This window comes from Neomonachus schauinslandi, chromosome 1 (genome assembly GCF_002201575.2).
Source record: "Neomonachus schauinslandi chromosome 1, ASM220157v2, whole genome shotgun sequence".
Taxonomy (NCBI): Eukaryota; Metazoa; Chordata; class Mammalia; order Carnivora; family Phocidae; genus Neomonachus; species Neomonachus schauinslandi.
Genome location: NC_058403.1, coordinates 210,335,501 through 210,356,820, shown reverse-complemented (window position 1 = coordinate 210,356,820; position 21,320 = coordinate 210,335,501). Strand labels below are relative to the sequence as shown.

The window sequence follows — 21,320 nt, the reverse complement described above, 5'->3', positions numbered from 1 at the left end:
AGGAAGATGTGGCCCAGGACAGAGCTGCACCCACTCAATGCACAGGAGAGTCTGAACCTAAGAAACCAAACACAAAGCCTTGGGGGAAAAAAATCTAAAAATGTAAGCCCCAAATCAGAGTGTGGGAAACTGGAAATACGGTAGTTAACAGAGCGTCCAGCAGGCCCAGTGTTTATACTTGTGTGGACAGACCCGGTGGCCTGGACGGGCGGCAGCAGAGAGGCCGGGGACATGAGGAGAGAGGGGTGAAGAAACAAGGTGTCCCAGTCCCAGTGAGAAGCCGTGACAAGTCTTAATGTGCCATTTCAATTCAAAGGAGGGGAGGGAAGAAATGTTCTTTTTCGTTTTGCTCATCAATATGATGAGGTCTCGTGTCCCAAACCACATTCAGGCAGTTCCCGAGTCTGCTTCTGAACGGGACATGCGGATCCGAACTGTGGCCAACCCAGCGGGGAGTGTGGTTCCCGAGCCCCGCGCCTCCACACTGCTGGCGGAGCGGGGCGGGCAGGCGGGCAGACAGACGGACAAAGCAGCAGGCTCGTGGGCAGCCGGCTCCCGGCGCTATGTGCTTCCGGCCGTCTGCCCCTCCCCTTCCTCGCCAGCACCTGTTGGGAAGCAGCGGCCTCACCGTCAGGTCCCCACCCTGGGTGGAGCCCCAGCCCCTTGGGTCAGGCTCCCCATCCCCTCCAGGGCCGGGACCACTGGCTCACCGCCTCCAGTGGCCCCCGATGGAGCCAGGACGTCCTCGTCACTGTCGTCCTCGTTGGACGGGGCTGCCCCAGGTTCAGGGGCAGGCATCTTGGCTTCCTGCTCCTGCTCCACACGGCTGCGCAGGGCCAGGATGCGGTGGTGCAGGGCTGCATACAGCTGGCCCGTGTCCTTGGAACTGGCCTGGGGCAGGCAGAGGGAAGTGGTGGGTTGGAAGATCTCTTGGTCAGGGTGGCTGCTGCCCTCCTGTGGTGAAAGCCATAAGCCCCGGGCTGTGTCTGGGCCAGAGCCCGACCCTCTCTCCTCAACAAGCTCACGGGCAGCAGACTGAAGCTCCTGGGGCCCCAGGGACCGTCCTTCCCAGCGGCTTGCAGAGCTTGCAGCTGGGATGGCACTCGGTGATGCAGGCCCACTCCTGTCTCTCCGCCACCGATCCGTCTGGACACTGGCCGGCCTAGAGGCCTCCCTCTTCGCTCCCTGGCCCACGCCCTCAGAGTGCCGACCGCTGCACCACAGAGCACCCTCCAGAGGGGCAGGACTTAGTGCAGGCCCACAGTGGCCTGACCAGGTGTGCCCGGGAACCTCCCTCCTGTGGGAGCTCAGGAGGGCACAGCGCTTGTCCAGGGCTCTGTTCAGGCACTTCCTTTCCCCAAGAGGTAGGTAGTAGCCTGTCCCGGCCCCAGGGCTACTCACTGAGATCAGGAAAACCTTCACGCCCTGGTCCTCAGTGTCCATGGCTGTGATGCGTATGCTCTTTTCACTGGCCTTGTCGATCTGCATCTGGGCCCAGAGCTTGGTGTTGAGGATCAGTCGCAAGCTGCCCTGGGTCCGCATCACTGCAACGGACAAGGCCACTCAGCCCTGGCCCCTCACCCCCACCCCACAGCCAGCTATGAGAACGGACACATTCTGGAATGAAAACACCACAAGGGTGAAATCCCACAATTCTCTCAAGGTCCACATAAGCTGCCCAACAGTCTGCTGAGCCACAGCACGCCCCACACTGGGGGCCAGCCCTGTACCACCCAGCTCCCCCATGGCCACGTCCATCACGGGGAGATGCCAGGATGGTGGCTCCCTTGGAAGGGGGATGATTAGGTTGGAGGCAGGGCCAGAGAGTGACATTTGGGGGCTGTGTGCACTTTCTTTATGACACACTGTCTAGAAGTTGATGCCCCCTGATTGGCCCCACTCACAGGCCGAGCCCAGCCCCTACTCTGCAGTTTTCTTAGAAAAAAGGTTGAGGCCCAATGGCTGCTTAGAGCTCCCAAGAGGGAGACAAAGACAGACCGAGAGCAACATATGGTGGAGAAAAAGAGGGTACGGACCTTCTTCCTTCTCTGGAAGTACACATCACATCTACCCAAGGCCGCCGTCAGCCTGCCTGGTTTATCAGAGCTCATCCTCCCCGCAAGTGCCCTGACCTTGTGGACACGGTGACACCTTGTCTTCCCACCAGCCTACTTCTCCCCATCCCAACTTGGGCCCCCAGATGGCCCCAGGCGGAGCAGCATGGGCCAGCTCAGGGAGGCTGCGGGGTGGGGTCCTGGGCTCCAACTGACCAGATCTCCCTGTGTCCACTCCCCAAGCCCTCTGTGCCCAATGGGCCCACCTCCAAAGCACACGTGGAGTAGCTGGGACAGGCTGGGGGAAGGTCTATGACAAGGACCACAGGCTGTATAGGGCTGTTTGATTTCTTATTTTCCCTTTCCACCATAAAACCACCAGCACTTTGATTATTAGAAAACAAGTCCAAGAGCTCTGAGTTGTTTCATCTACTGTCACACTCACAAAGAGGAGAGTCACAGAAGAGCTGGCAGCGAGAGCCTTGGGATAGGGCCTGCGCCTACAGGCCGCCAGTGCTGGGGCTCTCCAGTGGGGACCTGCGTGGGGATCCTGCCTTCCTCGGCCTTGGGAACTCTGTGCCATCCCAGGCCCTCTCCAGAGACCCCGCACTGCAGCTCACCTAGTCGGGACTGGAGCGTCCCGTCATCAGTCGATGCCATGTCGTTGAGCCTGAGCAGCCCCCGGCCTCTCTCCACCCACGACTGCGAGGCCTTGTCAAAGACAAACAGCTTACACTGGATCTGGAACACAAGGCGGCCCTCTGGGTAAGCGGGGCCCTGGCTGGGTGGACACTGGTGTGGACAAACTCTGGGGAGCCTCGATCTAGCCTGAGTGAACTACTAGGTAGGGGTCAGCCAACGATGGCCCAGGGGGCACATCTAGCCCTTGGCCAGTTTTGTGTCCTGTCCTCCACCTAAGATGAATTTTACATTGTCAGAGGAGCACGAAAGAATCAGGAAGGAAACGAAGATAAAAACCAGATACCCATGAGATACCACCTCGCACTCGCTAGGATGGCATCACAAGCCAGGTAACAGCAGGTGCCGGGGGGGGCCGGGGGGCGGGCGGTTGGTGGACAGTCAGTTTACACACGGCTGGGGGGGAATGACACATGGCGCGGCTGCCGCGGAAACGTGTCCCTCACAGTGTTACATGTGGAATCGCCGTGCGGCCCAGACACCCCACTCCTAAAGATCTACCCAAGAGAAATGACACGCATCTGCACACACCAGACCGTACACAATGTCCACAGTAGCACGATTCATACTAGCTAAAAGCTGGAAACCTGAATGTCCCTCCATGCACGTCACTCGGTGCGGCCCCGGGGATGGACCCCAAGCCCACGAGGCTCAGGGAGGGAACCAGACACAGAAGGACACACGGGGTGTGAGTCCACATGGGGACACGTCCAGAACAGGCTCATCCACGATGGGAAGGGGGCTCGCGGGGGCCGGGGAGGGCATGAAAGATGACTGCCGATGGCAGTTTCTTTTCTGGGGACTAAAATGTTCTTTTAGTCAGCAGCATAACTACGTGAACACACACTTTAAAGAGGGAATTCCATAGTATACGTGTTCTATCTCAATAAAGCTGTTCTATAGATAAAAAAAGAATACGCAACAGAGACCACGCCTGGCCCTTCAGAGTGTGCAGATCTTTACCAAGTCACTCTCTTTGCTCATATGGATTTCACAGCAGTGCTGAGTGGGCAGAAGCAGTAGTACTTCTAAAAATGCCATATCAGAAACTCCCCAGTGCTCTACACATGCAGGTCACGGACACACATGCATGCACACAACAACGCAAAGCAGACGAATGAGGCCCACTGAAGTGGACGTGTTGCCCCAAGATGCAGGGGAAAGGCAGGACAAGTTTGGGGTGCATCTGGGATCCCGGTTCCCTAATAAAACATCATGGGGTGCCAGTGTGACCAATCACAGCCGTTCATTCTGGGTGCATTTACAACAGTTTCTCCCAGAACTATCGAGAATGCCTCAAAAACAGATCCTTCTCAAAAAGAAAGCGAGACTCGAAGGCCCTTAGCGCTCACTGAACTCTGGAGGCCCCGCCACAAGGTCCCGGAGGGTGGTGCACAGAGAGGCTGGGGGCTACGGCTGGCCTCTCACACCACCACCTGAGGGCCAGGAGGCCCACCGGAGCCAGATGCCCCCGGCCAGGCCCGCCTCACCTGTAACACGTTGCTCTCCGCCTCCTCCCCGGTGATGACTTCCACTTTTTCCAACAAACACTTCCGTGCTGTTGCCTTGGTGTAGGCGGCTGCTGACTCGGCCAGGGACTCTGAAATGTTATTAGCTAAACGACATTGACTATTTATTTGCCAGTGTGTGTGTGTGTGTGTGTGTGCACGTCACAGGAGACAGAACAAAGGGGTTGGCTCTGCCTCAAGGGTGCCGGCTCCTGGGACGTGGAACGGACCCCAAACGTAACAGCAATCTGGCCCTGGATGCTGTGGGGAGACCATCTGGGAGCTAGTAGCCAGCGTGGCTCCAGATCTCCCACTGCCATTCACTCGGTAGAGGACAGGAGGACAGCAGAGAGAGTCCACCCACAGAGCACCGAAGGGAAACTCCCCTCCCCCACCTCAGGGCAAGAAGGAAGAGAGGGACAGCCACCTCAACAACCCTATCCCCAGAGTCATCCTGAAGCACCACAGCCTCTCTGTTTTAGGATGAACACGTCCCCTCTCTGCTTGCTGAAAACCAGCGCCCCTGGCTTTCCAATTCTGCCCCGGTGGCTGCCACGAGCTGGGGCCCGTGTCCCTCCTGGGCGGGGGTGTGGATGGACAGTGCCCGTCACGTGGTACCCTTCCCACGAGGTGGTGGGACCGCAGCATACCTTTCTCGGGGGTGGCCTCCTGGGATGAGGACTCGGACCCGGACTCAACAGCTGCATTTTCCCTGGTGGCATCTGAACTGACTTCATTTAATTTGGGTGGGCTCTGCAGGGAGACGGAAGCACACGGGGAGGAGAGCATGTTTGGGTGCTCCTGGTGGGTCGGCCGCCGTGGAACAGGAAGCCCCTCTGCTGGGATGGCGGCTCTCGGCACCGTCTCCCGGGCAGAGGGCTTTTTTCTGCAGACGGCCTTTCCTTCACGGCTTTGGGGACCCACCCAGACCCGGCAGATGAGACTAGATAACCCCTCCGCAGGGGGTGCGTTCCAGCCTGGGGCCGTCTCCACACAACGATCCTCGAGCATCATGTGGTGGTAAAACCTACAGAAAAGTGCCCTCACGATGCAGGCAGCTTGGCCCTCCCAAATCCACCCTTCTCTGCTCTAGACGAACTGCCCTCCGAGTCCCCAAGTGGGGCCTCCCCCGACATCTCGGGGAGGTACGTGCCACCAGCTGTTTATTTCTGTGTGAGGCGGCTCTTGGACCACTTCGTTGTAACAGGAAAAGGACAGTATTGATGCTCGAGAAAAGCTGCAGGAAGCTCCTTAATGTAATGTAGACTGAGACAAAGACGGAAATAATGAAGTGGGATGAAACAGCTCCTTAACCACACTCACAAAGGACACAAAGGGATCCTAGGCATTCGACAGGGAAAGAAAAGGAACAAAAATAAGGAAGCAGGTAAACAATTCTAGAACCCCATCCCAAGCTGGCCAGGCTTTCTGGGAGGGGAGACAGCGTGGCCATGGTGCATGCAGGAGACACCTGGGACACTCTGCAGGGGCCCCTCCAAGGCCACCTCCCCAAAGCCCCCTCCATGCTGCAGCCTCATGGTCAGGGACAGGGGTGCTGAACTCCCTTGGCTCCAGAGGTGGCTCAGGATTCCAGTCAGATGATTATCACTGCAGCTGGCCTCAGCCAGGAGCAAGCATGGCCCGACTTAAGGGGAAGCCTGTCCTAGGATGAGGCTAAGCTAGCTGGCAGAGAAGAATGGCAGGAAGCTCGAACACCAGCTCCTAGAGAGCCTCCTGGTACAACAACGCTACCCCCAAGTCTGAGCTGGGTCTTCTTTCTCTTGCAACTGGAAGCATCCCCACTTCATAGGAGACAAGGTGGCAGCCATATTCACATGTCCCTTGCCCTGGGGCCCCAGGAAAAACAGTCCCCACAGGGGCCACTCACCAGCACACGCTCGCTCATGTTCTGGCCAAACACGAATTTGTTGCTGGCGGTGTCGGCACTATTGGTCGAGTTGTCTAAACTGAAGAGAAGGCACGCTGTGGGTGTGGGCACCCCGTGGGAGCGGGGAAGGCAGCAGGCACACTCGCATGAGCTGCACACACGTGTGCACGGTCAGAGTGGGTAAGGCAGAAAGCACAGCTGTGGGCACTGCTCAGCCTCCCCTCTGGGGGAGGGGCCCGGCATGCCAAGGACAGGTGCTCACAAGCCTCGGAGCCAGGGGCCCACTGCATGTGGGCGGGCACTACGTGACGTGCCTGACGGCCACCTGTCATCCCCGACCTCCTCGAGGCGGGTGTCCCCATTGGGGTGCATGAGGACAGCGCCTGAGAGAGGCCGATCACAGAGGTCAGACCAGGCACCACCTACTTCCCCAAAAGAACCCACCAGTCCCTGGCCTGCACAAAGGAGGGGACACCGCCCACCCCTGGGCCACTGGCAGGTAACACTGGATGACCTTGGAGCTGCAGTCACCATCACATTTCGTCCAGTTTAAGATGTCACAGCTCTAAGTGCATCCCAATTTGGGAAATGCTGCAGTGCAAAAAACGTGTCTTTAAAACAACATCCAATGTACTTTGCTAATCCGGGTCCAGGGAGCCAAGTGTGAGGTCACCACCATTCATGCCAGGCCTCTCTGAAGTCCACGCCCAGTTCTATGCACTCTACTGGCCTGTCTCCTAGGCAGGGACACACTTTCTCTCTGAAATATCCATGGGGCACCCAGGCCATTAGTGAGCACCACCACCAGCAGTGTTAACGACCGGCGAGCCCAAATCCAGGGTAAGGGGTCCCCACAGGCCGGAACCTGGCAGGTAACAGGAGGCAGCCAAGCAGCCACTGGCCCGCTGAGTTCTGCTCTGGGCATGAGATCCGGGTGACAGAGGTCACTCTGAGGCCAAGCAGAACTTGGGTCCTGCCTTGTCTGTCTGTTGAAGCACACCATCCTGGCCACTCCACAGCTGTGCCCAGAGTGGGAATAAAGCGAGGAGCCAGGGGGTATCCAGGATTCTGGTGAAATCTGCTTCCTCTCACCCCCACCTCCATCCTGCCCTCCCCCTCCCCCCCACGAAGGACCAGGCTGGCTCCTGGTCCAGCTGCTGCCTCCTCCCCGGGCCCCAAGCTCAAAGTGATGGACGACCCTGGGCTGCTCTGAGGCTGGGCACCAGGCCCAAGACACACACCTGGAGCTGATATACTGAAGGAAATAGTTGGTCGCAGTTGGCGTTTCTGAACTGGGGTGTCCAGCATTCTCCATGTCAGCTACTTCAGTGTTCTCATTTGTTAACTGGGGAACAGAGAGGCAACACTTACTGCTCAGACAACCACCTGTTCAGGACCTTTACAGCTCAGCCTGTCTGTACCCCTAGGCCACATGGCACAGCGTGTGTGTGTGTGTGTGTGTGTGTGTGTGCGCGTGTATGTACACACGTACACACAGAGGTGGGGGGGCTGTAATCAACTTCACCATTTAACAGTTAAGATAGAAAAACAGTTCATAAGGCATCAGGAAACTTTTTCTACCTTGTTAAAAAAAAAAACAACAACAAAACCCTCAGGTTGGCATCTTATTGCCCTTTCCACCAATACTCTGTAATGAGAGGTCACAGAACGCTTCCAAATCTGGTATTTTAAGGGGTTTATTATAAATATAATAAAAGCATCGTTTCTCGAGGGCTTCTTTTATGCTAGCTGACTGCCGTGCCAGCTCTGTTAAATATATCATCGAACCCTGAGAGGTGGGTATCATTCACCTCATCCTATGAGTGAGAAAGCAGAAGCTCGGGGTGCCAAGAAGTCTCCCCCACCAAGAAGCTGGCATGTAACTGTGAAACCACAGATCACGTGAGCCCTGGGCCTCCTTAAGATGTGGCCCCCATCCCAATTTCAAGGCAGCCGTCCCCCTAAGCTCTAGGAACAGAATCGACCTGGCGGCCCAGGCCAGGCCCCTGCTCCCCAGCACAGGTGGATCTCAAGGCCCTTCATTCTCTTGTTTCCTCCTCCCTGGAGCAAGCAGCCCCCAAGGGACTCATTACTTTGGCTAAAGCCATGCAACAGCAATGCCTATTTTTCACCCCTGGGATTTGTGTTTCTGTTGGACAGTGAGCACCAAAGGAGAAAACAAATGGCACAGCCTGATGTTTTCTATGTGCCGGAGAGACTTTCATTCCCCTTTTTCAGGGTTTCTCCCCCTCAGCATCACTGACATGGGGGCTGGATCGTTCTCCGTGGGGAAGCCACCCTGACACCATGGGGTGTTGGGCAGCATCCCCGACTTCCACCCACTGGATGGCAGTAGTACCTACACCCTAGTTGTGACAACCACAGACGTCCCCAGATGCAGCCACTGATGCTATCTCTCAGGCTTTTAAAGGAGCTCCTGCCAGACGAGCTGCGCTGCTGGAAATGGCACAGAGGGACGCTCCATCCCGGTGGCTGGAAAGGTAGTGCTGCTCCATCCTGGTCTCCCAGAGCGCCAGCGCACGGGGTCTAGAGCCCAGACTCCCCGCCACTGCCAGATGCTCTCCCCCCTGACTCAAAGTCCCCAGGCTACACCAATAGCCCTTGAGGGCAGCCAGGAGAGGACAGAGGCTATTGCCTCCGGTGGGAGAGAAAAATTCTTTTCCCACCTGCCCTACCTTAAAAAAATAAGGTAATAATTCTCAATTAAGGGTGACTTGGTCCCAAAGGGAACCCTCAGCACTACTAAGGGACACTTTTGGTTGCCACAACAGGGGGCGGGGGATACTCCTGGCACCTGGAGTGTGGGGGCCAGAGATGCTGCCCAGTATCCTAGAACACCCAGGACAGGCCTCCAACAACTAAGAATGAGCCAGTCTAAATGTTGCTTAGTGCCAGGACAGAGAAGCCCACGAGTTAGGCAACAACAATCTCTCCGGCGACGCTGAAAGCATCGCATCATGCTGTCTCCTTTGCTACGGAAACGTTGGTTCTCAGGGACAGGCATGCTCGGTTGCCTCCCTGTCCCCTGCTCCCGGGAGAAAGAGGGAGCCTGCCAGGGAGTGTGCCGGGAGCGGAGCAGTGCAGCATGGAAGGCATGCAAAACAAGAAGCCACCGGAAGCACCACGAGCCACAGGAGCCCACAGGCACATTCTTTGCCTCCACCTCCCCGCCCTTTGTAAGGAAAAGCGGAGTTCCCGTTGTTGAACCCGGAGGAGGCAGAACAGACCGACTCATGAGTGCCAGCGCTCATCCAGGCCCCTGATCACACACCTTGACTCTGTCCCTCAGGTTCTGCCCGAACACAAACGCCTGCTGTGCAACTTGCTCTTTTTTCTCACAGTTTTCCTCCTCACAAGTATCGCTAGACTCATTTTTCTGGGGCTCTTTCTCCTAGTTAGAAACACAAACAAGACGACAACTGAAAAGAAGTGACAGGTTAGCCCCGAGAAGCGAGATGGGCCATCTCCCGCCATTCCATCTGCTTGCCGCCTCTCCTGTGGCGCGGGTCCCCAGGCGGCGGGTGCTGCCCAGGCCTGGCCTGCCCTCGCATCACCAGGGACGCGGAGGTGGCGGGGCCGGGCCGCTTCTCGGCGTCCCTCCAGCTCACAGCCGTGCAGCGGACCCGCTGCGCTGGCCGCCCTAGCTATCCAAGTTTCCCAGCAGCAGCAGGCTGCAGAGATGATTCCTAATTTTAATTCTGCTAATTGGTTTGAAGGTCGGGGGGAGGGGCGTGGTGGGCTCAGGGATGTTCTAAAAATGAATTGTAGGCGATCATTTCTACCATGTGTGCTCCAACATCTCCGGGGGATGTGGGGGAGGTGGAGGGTACAGAACCTCAGGCAGCAGTTTAGCTGCCAAAAGGGCCGAGTAGAAATAAACACACACGTGCAACCCGGCTTTGTGTCCGGAAGCCTTGGTGTGGTGCTGCGACTCGCATGTCAAATCTGCCTCTGCCACCCGCAAACGCAGGCTCTTCAGAACATGCCCCTCATTTTTCAGCGGCTGGGCAATACTGCTAGCAAACACATGCTCTTGGCCTACGAAATCTCAGAACCCTAGACTTTGCTCAAAAAAAAAAAAAAAAAAAAAAAAATTTCTGAGCTGACCCCCCAGGCAGCTTTCTTCAGTTAGAACGGGCCCACATATATGAATCCCCGAGCTGTTCAGGTGTGGAAACAGGGAGGGGAGACATCTCTCCATATAAAACGGCACAAGACCTCATCGATGACAGCCATTCCTCCAGCCCTAGGGACGTCCCAGAGGCCGGCGGGCAGAGTGCCCGTGGGCACGCCAGGCCCCCTCTGCAGCGGGGAGGTGCTGGGCCCGGGCAGTGCAGCAGTCTGGAACGGCGGACAGACCATCCTTGGCATTCTAGCAACCATGGACATCAGCTGCCGTTGCGCACGCATACTGCTGAGCAAATCCAGAAAACCTTAACACGGGCCCACCCTGGCGCCGCTCAAAGCAGGTAACTGTCCACACACTCAGCAAAGCTCCGAGAAGTTTCACGTGCTCCCTGCCCAGCAGACACACCTCAAGTGCTCGCACCTCATCGGAGGGACTTCTCCGTGCGGGGTTGTCGGGTGATGTCGCTGTCACGGCCCCCGTGCAGTCTGCCGGGATACTGACCCCGTTGGTGCCGCTGCTCGGGACTGCCGGGAGAAGACAGTGGGGGGTCACGGGGGTTTAGTGTGGGACCTCGAGTGCTCCCTTCTACCATTTAGACCAATTGTGTAATCTCTCCTTTTTAAAGAAAAGGATCTGGTATCGTCACTGAAAATCACAAATTCTTACATTAAAAAAACCCAAGCGAACCCAGAACTAAAACCTCACAGAAATGAGAATATCTTACTGCTTATTCCACAAAGAATTGTATGAATTTTCAGGGTACTTAGAAGTGATACTGCTAACTAAGGTAAAAAAGAGAAAAAGAATATATATGAATAAGGAGCAATGATGAGTTTTATAAAACAAACTTTTACTCATAACATCTTGATTCTATGCACTTCGCCCTATGATAGTTGAGATCACATGATGTGCACAGCTTTAAATCTGGCTGATTGGTTGGCATAGCTTATAAAAAAGCATTCCTGTTGAAACTCTTTAGAAATACTATTTCCCTCATGTGGGATGTTGGATTGCTTCTGATGAAGAATTTTTGAATTATAGGGAGAGACAAAGAGGAAAACAAGAAAAGGTCATTAGTATTAAGAAATTAAGGGTCAACTGAACACCATGACCTATGCAGAGATCATGGAAATATGGTTTAAGAGTTAGGTCTTAAGGGTGGCAGATCAGATGAAATTGCACACATAACCAAAATGACCCCTCAAGTCTCTCAGACACACAGGGCTGAGTTTTGCCTGCAAACATGCTGGGATGGACTGGAGGTACTCGGGAGGGACCCAGCTTTTATGAAGCCAGCATGTGCAGAAAGCATGGCGGTCACCTGGGCCTGCTGTCTTCCCTGGGCTCACCAGGGACTTAAAGGATTGCTTGCTTCCCCAGCACTCTATTTCTTTCTTTCTTTCTTTTTTTTTTTTTAGGATTTTATTTATTTATCTGATAGAGAGAGAGAAACAAGGAGAGAGGGAACACAGCAGGGGCAGTGGGAGAGGGAGAGGGAGAAGCAGGCTCCCCGCTGAGCAGGGAGCCCGATGCAGGGCTCGACCCCAGGACGCTGGGATCATGACCCGAGCCGAAGGCAGACACCCACCCAGGCGCCCCCCCAGTACTCTATTTCTGAGTGCATTCAGCAGATATGGCCAAAGTCACCTGTGTCGAGACACAGCTGTCCCGGGCCAACTTCGAGCCTGGGCACCAGGGCCATTTCTTACCGGTCTGTGAGAGTGCCTTTGGCTGTGGGGCTTGTAACACTGCCGGGCGAAGCACACTCCGCTGTTGCTCCTTGGGCTTCTGGCTCGGCAGACCTGAGAACAGAGGTCGGCTTGCCTGCGGCCCTCGGACACAGTAGGCAGAAACACACAGCCCCGTACGGGCTCTCAGGGGCTTTCCGGAAATTAATTCAGAGTATAGTAATGCTATAGGGAACCAAGGGACAGCTGTCCTCAAGTGCTGGGCTCAAGGATCAAGCACAGATGGTGCAGGGAAAGCGCAGAGCCAGAGGCAGCCCCCCTGAGTTTAGGACTCTGCTCGGGCTCACATAAAAATACCCTTTGTACCTGATTTTCAAAGTGCCACGCTGAGAAAATCCATCTGCCAAACACAAATTGGGCAAGAAGCACAAGAGAATGCTTCCCACTCTGCACCACTGCCAGGCCTTGCTCCCCAGCGGCACGCCACTGGATCATGGCCACTGTGCTCAGGCTTACTCTGTGGCATGCCGGGGCTGGGATGCTCTGGAGACATGGCCTGAACCAACTGTGTTATCGCTGGGCACAGAGCCCCACACCAAGCCAAGTCTGCTCCCTCACCACCCACCCCCCTCCTCAGGGTGGTGGAGGGCTCACAGAGGGGAGAATTTCCTTGGTCTGATGGGTTCCTTAAAGTGGCTTTTCAGTGCTCAGGTGCCAGGTAACTGAGATGACCTAAGAGAGCAGGCTGAGCCTGAAGCATGCCGGCTGGGCTGCCTAAGGCAGCTGTGCAAACAGATGCTGCAGAGGCAGGAAGGGTGTGAGATAGATAGCCCTTCCACTTTCCTCCTTAAAGGCGGGCACCTACCTGCACTGGGTGCCTGGCCGTGGATCAATGTTGGTGGCTTCAACCGGAATCCACTGCTCTTTTCCTCTACAAGCAGAAGACAAAGATAAAAAGCAAGCCTGCCTGGAGGTAGAGGTGGGGGCAGCAGCAAAGCTGAGAGGGTCAAGGGCAGGGGAAGACTCTAGGTCTGCACCTCAGTGGCCATGAGCCTGGAGAACCAGGGAACTGCTTCCAAGTTAAAATGAAATGCCAAAGCCCGGCTCAACCACCAAGGTTATAAGGCAGCTTGGACGAGGAGGAGCCAGGGAGGTGCAGGAAGTGCTGGCTCCAGGCAAGGTGCTGATAATGAAAGACCAGGGGGGTGTCGAAGGTGAGAGACAAAAGTGACAGTGAGTGCAAGGCTGGTCCACCCCTGGGCCACCTCACCCAACGGCTTGCCAGGAGCTGTGCCGGGCTCACAGGCCCTGGAGAATGTCAGGGAGCCACCCCATTAAGGCCCCTGGGACCGGTCTCCCTTTCTCAGAGGACTTGTCTGGTCAGAGGATGCATCTGTAATCAGGAGAAGCCTCTGTACTACCAGCAGATGTCTGGGAAATGAGACACGTTTCTGTGGTGAAAGATCAAAGGTGGCAGATGGCCAGCTTGCTCTCTCTTTCCGGATGTGCTTGGAGAGCTTCACCTTGTTGCTGAGAACACTGGAAGGCCGAGGACAAGGAAGGGGAAGGAGCAGGGCGATGGCTCAAAACCTGGTTTCAACAGGGCCACTGGTCCATACTGGTCATCTGTGTGTGCGGGTGAGGTGGCTGATTTCATAAAGGGCGGGGAGTGGGGACAGTCTAATCTGCCTTGACAGGAAGGATCAGCATAAAAAGCCTTGTGACTCCAACAGTTAGGTCAGTTCCTGGGGCAGCACAGGGATGGCAGCATTCTGGGCCACCAGAGGCAACCTCACTTTTGTGCTAAGGTCCTACTCATCTGAAAAAATCCTTGTCAGATGCAGGGAACAAGATCAATACACAAATATCAATTGTGTATATCTATACGCTAGCAATGAACACTCCAAAAATGAAGTTATGAAAACCTGTTATTCCATTTATAATAGCACCAAAGAGAATAGTACTTGGGAATAAATTTAACAAAAACTCTAAAACGTCGTTGGAAGAAAGACAAACAAATGGGAAAATGTCTTAGAAGATCACACAGTACATGATTCTATTTACATGAAACATCCAGAACAGGCAAATCCTTGCAGACGGAAAGTGGATTCTTGGTTGCCAGGGGCTGGGGGAGGCACGGGCGGTGAGTGACTGCTCATGGGGATGGGGTTTCTCTTTGGGGTGATGGAATGATCTAAAATTAATTATGGTGATGGCTGTACAACTCTGTGGATACACTAAAAACCAACCAACTGTACACTGAAACAACACAAATGACTTCTCAGACCAAACTCTTGAGGCATAAAACAAAGTCAAACAGAATTCTCAACGAAGCAGGAAAGCCTTCTTCCTGCTGTCTGGGGTTGGTCAGCCAAACTGATCTCCTTGGGCAAAAACAGGATTATAAAACTCTTCCCTGCTAGTTAGTAGGAAGGAGTTGAGTCCACCAGGCTTCCAAGGGCCTGTGTTAGCGGAGCTGGGGTCTCTCCCCTAAGAGAGCGGTCATAAAAACCAGGCTCAGGAGAATCAGACACCACAGATGCAGGGGAAGACATGCTGCCAGATGTTCCTTTTTAGGAGAGAAATACTGAATCACATTTCCAAAGCTCAGGACTATTCAGAAGATGACTGGCAATTTACAAGCATTAAAAAAAATCGAGATGAAATTCACAATTGAGATAATTTTTAAGAGGCCTTACAGCTGGCTTTGCAATGCTTACGTTGTGGCTACCGATTGATCTCCACCTCTCCGCTCTGTGCAGAGCAGCGCCAGCGGCAACTGACCTCTGCAGCCAGCTTAGGCTGACCAGTGGGGGTGCAGGCGTGGATGATCACTGCCACGGAGCATCCATTAGCACGGGGCCTGGCACCCGGCCCGCCCCGCAGACGCACAAGAAATCACGCTGAATGCTGCAGTGAACAGATGACAGACAAGACAGACAAGGCATGACACACCTGTCATGGCAACTGAGGACTGGGGACAGGAGCCCAAGGCAGCAGGGAGGTGTGCTCACAGGACAGCCAAGCTGAGGCGTGCCTGCAGGCCCCATCTTCACCAAAATAGACGCTCTCTTTTCATGGCCTCAAGAAACTCACTTTACCTACAACATGACCTGGGTGCAATGAAAAGGTGTTGCTGATGGCCAGAGCCCTAGCACACATGACAGGGTCACTGGGGTGCACGAGTGACTGGCCCGGTGTCTTGAGGGCATACGCGTGCCCCGCTGTGAGCTCACTGGGGTAAGAGGTGGTTCCCTCTGAAGCAGCTTTCGCCCTCTTCCTAATCACGTCTAAAGCAAGCGGGCTCCTTTGAGGGTGCTTTCTGCCCTGCCTTGGGAAGACCCCAAGTGACATCTGCGGGAAACAATGCTCACCCCCAGGGGAACTTCAACTTGGTGTATGCCAGAGGTTGAAAAGGCTCTAAGAGGAGACAGCCTGGCGGGGGCTGGGCAGGGGCAAGAGTGGTGCCGGGGCAGGTGGGAAGGTGCTTGGCATGTACGGGGGCAAGGGGGGTGCGTAGAGTGATGGGACACGCCCTGCAGACAAAGGGAGCCAGGTTTCTGTCAGAAAGATAGGTAGAATTAAGAAGCAGGGAGGCTCAGGTGAACCCTGTTGGTGCTGGATTGGAAGTATACATGTGAACCCAGGGTTACCCGCACATGCAGACAGATATAGACAAAGAAACGCGTGTACGTGTACACATAGGTATGTGCATAGGTACGGGGGTGTGTGAGAGTCCCAACAGCGGTGGGCTTGCTGAGCATGCAGATTTTGGTTTCTGGAGACCACTCTCCACAAAGAAGGAACCCTTTGAGAAGGACCCCTGTGAGAGACGATGATGAGTCTGGAGCCTCTTGTTAGGACAGAAGAAAGTGCTTAAAAGAATAATGAGCCGTGGCAAAAGGGCACAGGAACCTGCTTGGTGGGACTCCCGCTAGCCAAATCTGGGACAATTAAAAGAAATTCTGTACTAATAATGACAGAATGTAAGCCGTTGACTAAAGCAGGAATCCATGCATCGATCTTGCTGTACAATAGAACAAGGGGCTAAATGGGGAGAAAGAATAGCTCTCTTACAGAACGCCAATGAAGCGTACTAGTAACAGAGAAGGCAGGACCCGCCCCCCCACCCCCGCCTTTGGTGATGGATCGTCACAGTAATGACTAATCCGAGCAAGAGAACATGGGTGGAGGCGGACACTGGAGGGGAACAGTGAGAGGAATGGGCTTCTCTCTCCAGAAAAAAAGGGGATGATCTCACAGCGGAGAAACCGACAGAGCCCACTCTAACCAAGTGAGCCAAATTAGCCCCACAGGTACCAGGACAGGTAAGCACCATGTGCCACCTGGGACGGGGTAGCGTGAAAAACACAGCTTTGCTTCTGTGGAATTCTAGCCCTAAAGGCACTACCTGGACAGAACCACCAGGAATCGCTGGACAAACCCAGACAGAAAAACTTCTCCAAATTCACTGGCCTGTAATCTTCCAGGCCATAAACATCAAGCAAAGAATGAGGAAGTATTCTAGATGGAAAGAGAGATATGGGGTATATGATCTGGGACCTGACCCCTCTGCTATGAAGGACAGCACTGGGACGACTGGGGAAAATCGAATGGGTAAAGGGATATGGAAGTGCTTTATAAAATTCTTCCATAAGTTAAAAAGCCGCCCCCCCCCCCAAAAAAATTAAAGCTAAAAAACAAAAGGCAGACAGGCAAGGACAGAAGAGGACTGATACGACTCCAACCTGCCTCACGGACCAGGAAGCGAGGCTGCGCCGGTGCCCCTCAGCAGGCCTGGGAACCCTGTTTTCTCAGGGCGGCCCTGCTCTCAATGCTGCGGGATAAAGGTTTTGTGGGGCAAGAGAGGGGAGTGAGGCCATCACTCACAGATCTTAGAGGTGATGATGTTGACATGTGTGATGGAGATTGACAGCACGAGGCGATCTAGACATGCGGCTTCAGCGACTGGCCCCCTAGACCATAACAGGATCACCTCGGCTAACACCGCCCCTACAGTTCACAGTGCTACTTGCTAAGCCAGCACTCTAGGGGTTCCCACGGACGCTGACACACCAAACTCCTCCTCAGGACTTAGTGAGGGGGTCAGCTCAAAACAGTCTGCTTTCAGAGTCAGAATGAATTCTATTGTTTGAAAGGGTGCTATTGAACCAATCCCCTAAATTATAAAAACATTGCCCTCCTGCCAGAGTATGACTTATCTCGCAATGCTTTTGAAGTCAGCAATGAATTTATATAAGGCAGACTGGGTTACAGAATTCGGGTAGTTGAACTTGCTCATTAACTCTTTTATGAGGAATTTCAGCCACGTGGGAGAAACTTTCAAGAAACCTTGGAGTTGGATCTCTAGCAAAAGACCAAAAAAGGAAGGCTCCATAGTCTTCAGAGGGTAGCAAGCTACTTTACTTCAAGGTTTAATATGCTGTGATTAAATATGCTTACATATTTATCTGAACAGGTCTAAGTAATATTGATTAATGTGAGACTCTAATGCACAGAAAAGGGGTCTGGAAAATTCCATCGACCTCACACAGTTACCTTGGGGTGGGAGAGGGAGAGGGGTAGGCAGATTCTTTTACTCTATGTATTTCCCATTTGCCTTTTTTAAAAAGTGGTATGAACGTGTTACTTGTGTACAATTTTGAAAAACAAGCAATACACCTCTTTACAGATGCTTTTTGTTTTTGGGAAAAAAACCCACAAAAACCAAAGAACAAAAAAATCAACCAACACCTTAAAGACTCCTTGTGACCAGGCCCTCCTGCAGAAACAAAAAATTAAGGGCTTATGAAGCTTGCCTCACAGTGGATTCCAAGTCTATGAGCTGAAGATTTGGGAAAACATTTAGGAGCTGAAAAAGAATCCGGTTTTCAAATTGCCTATTCCTGTTTAAGATCTTATTTTACAATATCAACTGTTTTTCATCCCAGGAAAACCCCCCGTGACTGGTAGTAAAAGGCAAAGGGACATGAGGGCTCACCTGGTTCTGAGTCAGAATTGCCTGCAGATGGCTCGCAGAAGGTTGATGGCATAAAAACATTGTTTTTTGATACTGTCGACAAGGAGGTACGGGCAGGGAAGGGAACAAGAGGAAAAACAGTGTGAGTAGGCAGGGCACACACGCACCCGATCACCTCTCCCACATGAAGGCTCGATCTCTAAGCCGCACTGTAGGGGGCTCAGCATTATGAACCAGGCCTTTGTGGTCTACTGTGGCCGCCTATCTTGTCCTCATGCCCCTGGCTTTTCTGTGGCACTGTAGGCCCCAATGGGAGCAGGGAGGAGGGAAGCAGAATGAACTGGATGTTCCAAGCCTCAGGCCCTGCTTCTTGTCACCTGCCAGAGGCTTGCTGGTTGGCTGCATCCCCAGCCCCTCACCTGTTTAGGATCTTACTTTACACTTATCAGTTGCTTCCCTGGGTGTGGGCCAGGCAGTAATGCAATGGGCCTCAGAGCTGAAGAACTAACCGGGTAGACAGAACACAGCTAAGCAGAATCAGAATGCAGGGCACAGACCACGCCTTCCAAGATACCGGCTCCATTCCCGTCTCCACCCCTGGTGCCCGAGAGCTATTTCCTATGCCAGTGAGCCAGAGCAGAAGGGAAATGTTCGGCTGTCCTTTGTCCCTACAGCCTATGGCCACAGCACAAATCACCTCTCCTCCTCTGAGGCACCTTCTGCACAGGGCGTGGCGCAGCAGGGCGCAGTGAACGGGAAGGAGCACAAACGATCACCACGGGGCAGAAGCTCCCTTGTTTCCTAGGAACACCCATATGCAACAAGGGAGAAAAGGAGGGCTCCCCAAGCCCGACTGCTAACTGTCCTGATGGTTCCTCAAGGCCTGCTCAGCAAAGGACAGTGTATCCATTCAGGAGGGTCTCGAGCAGTCATGAGAAAGGGTGTGGCGATGTCCACAGTGAGTGTTAAGGGAAACAGGAGTGAAATCCAGTGTGTTGCAGGGATGATCTCGAAAGGACACTCACTCTCTACATGGTGCCCCCCGTCACGTCTGCATCACTTCTGTAAGCAGAAACAACCTTCCAGGGCGTCTTTTCCCCTTAAAGTGCTGTCCTTTAGGTTCACAGATATAAAATGCTTCACATAAACCTCCCACGAAGGAACGCCAAGTTGGGTAACCGGAGATCCTCTCTGAATACATGTGCATCTCTAAGTCTGCACTAGACCGCCAAGACGGAGAAGATGGATGATGCCAGGGGGGACCAAGTCAAGATCGGGAGGAGTGGGGGCAAGCCCTGAGGCAGTGTTTAGCCTTGAATCTACAAGGCTGTCCCCGGGGATCACAGCACCTCCCACCAAATAGCCCCAACAACTCTCTCGACCCTGGGAAACTGCCTCTTTGCTGCACGGGTCTTCTTAACAAGCCCCCGGGCTGATCTGCCAAGGCCCCATCCAGAGCCTCCACAGGCTCCTAGCCTGGCCCACCCCTCAAGGTTCCACCAAGCCCTCCTCCTCTGCGGGCTCCTGACATTCCATCATCAAAGTGTGTTCTGGGGCCACTTGGTTCGATATGTACTGTGTGTGTGTCTGCGCTTCTCAACCAGACTGCCAAGCTCTAGGCACATGGTTGAAGGGTCAGGAGGACACTGTACTTCCCACTTCCTACACCTTCAGTCTAGAGATACAGCCACAAACCTGGGAAGGAGGACATGTAATTAATTTAGTCCACTAGGTCACGACCCTCTATTAAGTATTACTGATTCCAGAGGGGGGCACCTCCAGCTTCATTCCTGACAGAGACCGAGTCTCAGATTGATTCTAACTGGCTGTGGGCAGGAGACAGACGCCGAGTGTGAGGCACCACAGGGGGACGGCGGACTCATCAGCACGGATGCTCGGCAAAGGTCTGCAACGGTTACCTGACTGTGAAGGTGGGAACTGGGTTAAAGAGGATGTTCTTTCTCGCTTGATGGGAGGGCAGTAATTTCCATCTTCTCGGTCGGAATCTACAGAAAACGAGGAGGAGAAAATCAGGCTGCTTCCACTTTTACAACCAAACAGAACGAGACGTTTTAGAGATTTCCTCACCTTCTCCACCTTCGGGGCTGGAGCCTCCAGCTGGCCTCTGAAATGAGAGCACACGGCAGGGCGGTGAGCGAGGGCCGGGCTGCCCAGCTAGCACCCAGCAGCTTGAGTTCCCTCATGAACTCATCCTGAAACGCAGCGCTGAGGGCCAACTCCCTGAGCTCAGACACCCAGGTCGGACGGACTTTCAACCTAATGCTCAAAAATGCCCCCCAGGAACGCTCTGTGTCTGCCTTACCAGGCCATGGGCCGAGGAGTCCTCCTAAAGGCTGAGGACGCATTTACTGCACAAAGATTGGTCTCTCTGTCTCTCCACAGGTCACAGCTAACTTCGTGCCGCCCCCTCAACTCAAGCACAATGAAACGCTATCTGGCTGAAATTCATTCTGCCAAGAGCTGGCAAGCGACCCGCTCCACTCTGGAGGGCTGCAGGACCATTTAAAATGTGGCCTAACACCGGGTCGCAGCAATTTCTGTTCCTTGCCTGGCCCGTTCCACGGCGCGGAACCCTGTTTCAAGGTGGACCATTACTTCCAGAGCAACAGAGAACTTCCATGCCTTGGATCTAAGTCTGCTGCAAAGTGTTCAGAACATAATCGTCCAACGTGACAACTCTGCTAACCACACAACCTACCGAGAAATCACAAGCCAAGACAGAAGGTGGCCAAAGAATTTCCTCTGTAACAACCTTTAGTTTTAGAATGTGAACAACTAGCCATCAAGAAGCCTTAAGATGAGCCCCGCTCCCACCCCCAGGTAATATCCACTCCCTCACAGACTTGCAACTCTCCAGAACCGAGCAGCCAGAAGCAAACGTTGAGGGGTGAACATCCCTCCTCCTGGGGCACCTTTGTGCGAGCAAGCAGAGGAGCCAATTTTCTTAGTTTCAGAAAAGTCCCTAGGGGTCAAGTGTAGCCAAACGAGGACCACCTGCCTTGAGGAGCCGTTAAGGCTTAGAGGAGGCCTGCCTGGGAAAGAGCCCTGCAAGCGGCAGGGCAGGGTGGAAAGGTGGCAACTGCCCTAAATAACGTAAATAATGGGCTGTGAGCGGGGCGCCGGCCCTGGGCAGGACTTTCTCCGTAAAGGGCCACAGAAGACTTTCAGCTTCGCGGGCCACATGCATACTCTACCACCTTAGCTTGCAGACAGAGGGCCGGAGTTTGTGGACCCCGTCCTAAGAGACAGTAGAGAAAAGGATTCCAACCTGAACTCTCTCTCCCGAGTGGGCCCACAACTTGGGTTTGAGTTAGAAATGCAAGCCCTTCTCG

The 21,320-nt window shown here is 54.1% G+C and overlaps 1 protein-coding gene across 6 annotated transcripts in view; it reads right to left on the bottom strand.

Moving 5' to 3' along the window:
- Positions 1–467: 467 nt before the first annotated feature.
- Positions 468–21,320, bottom strand: part of RANBP3 (RAN binding protein 3) — a 52,598-nt gene continuing 31,745 nt past the window's right edge. For 2 of the 6 annotated variants that reach the window (XM_044916043.1, XM_021705437.2), the window contains 14 exons: positions 20,056–20,092; positions 19,887–19,973; positions 12,853–12,918; positions 12,009–12,101; positions 10,705–10,823; positions 9,442–9,561; positions 7,391–7,494; positions 6,150–6,228; positions 4,912–5,014; positions 4,244–4,353; positions 2,675–2,795; positions 1,402–1,544; positions 711–891; positions 468–605 (listed from right to left, as the gene is read on the bottom strand). In XM_044916043.1, the coding sequence (XP_044771978.1) occupies positions 562–605; positions 711–891; positions 1,402–1,544; positions 2,675–2,795; positions 4,244–4,353; positions 4,912–5,014; positions 6,150–6,228; positions 7,391–7,494; positions 9,442–9,561; positions 10,705–10,823; positions 12,009–12,101; positions 12,853–12,918; positions 19,887–19,973; positions 20,056–20,092 (1,407 nt within the window). In that variant the 3' untranslated portion in view covers positions 468–561. Of the gene's footprint in view, positions 606–710; positions 955–1,401; positions 1,545–2,674; positions 2,796–4,243; positions 4,369–4,911; positions 5,015–6,149; positions 6,229–7,390; positions 7,495–9,441; positions 9,562–10,704; positions 10,824–12,008; positions 12,102–12,852; positions 12,919–17,988; positions 18,061–19,886; positions 19,974–20,055; positions 20,093–21,320 lie in introns of all 6 variants that reach the window. The other 4 variants (XM_021705434.1, XM_021705436.1, XM_021705435.1 and 1 more) reach the window with 4 other exon arrangements.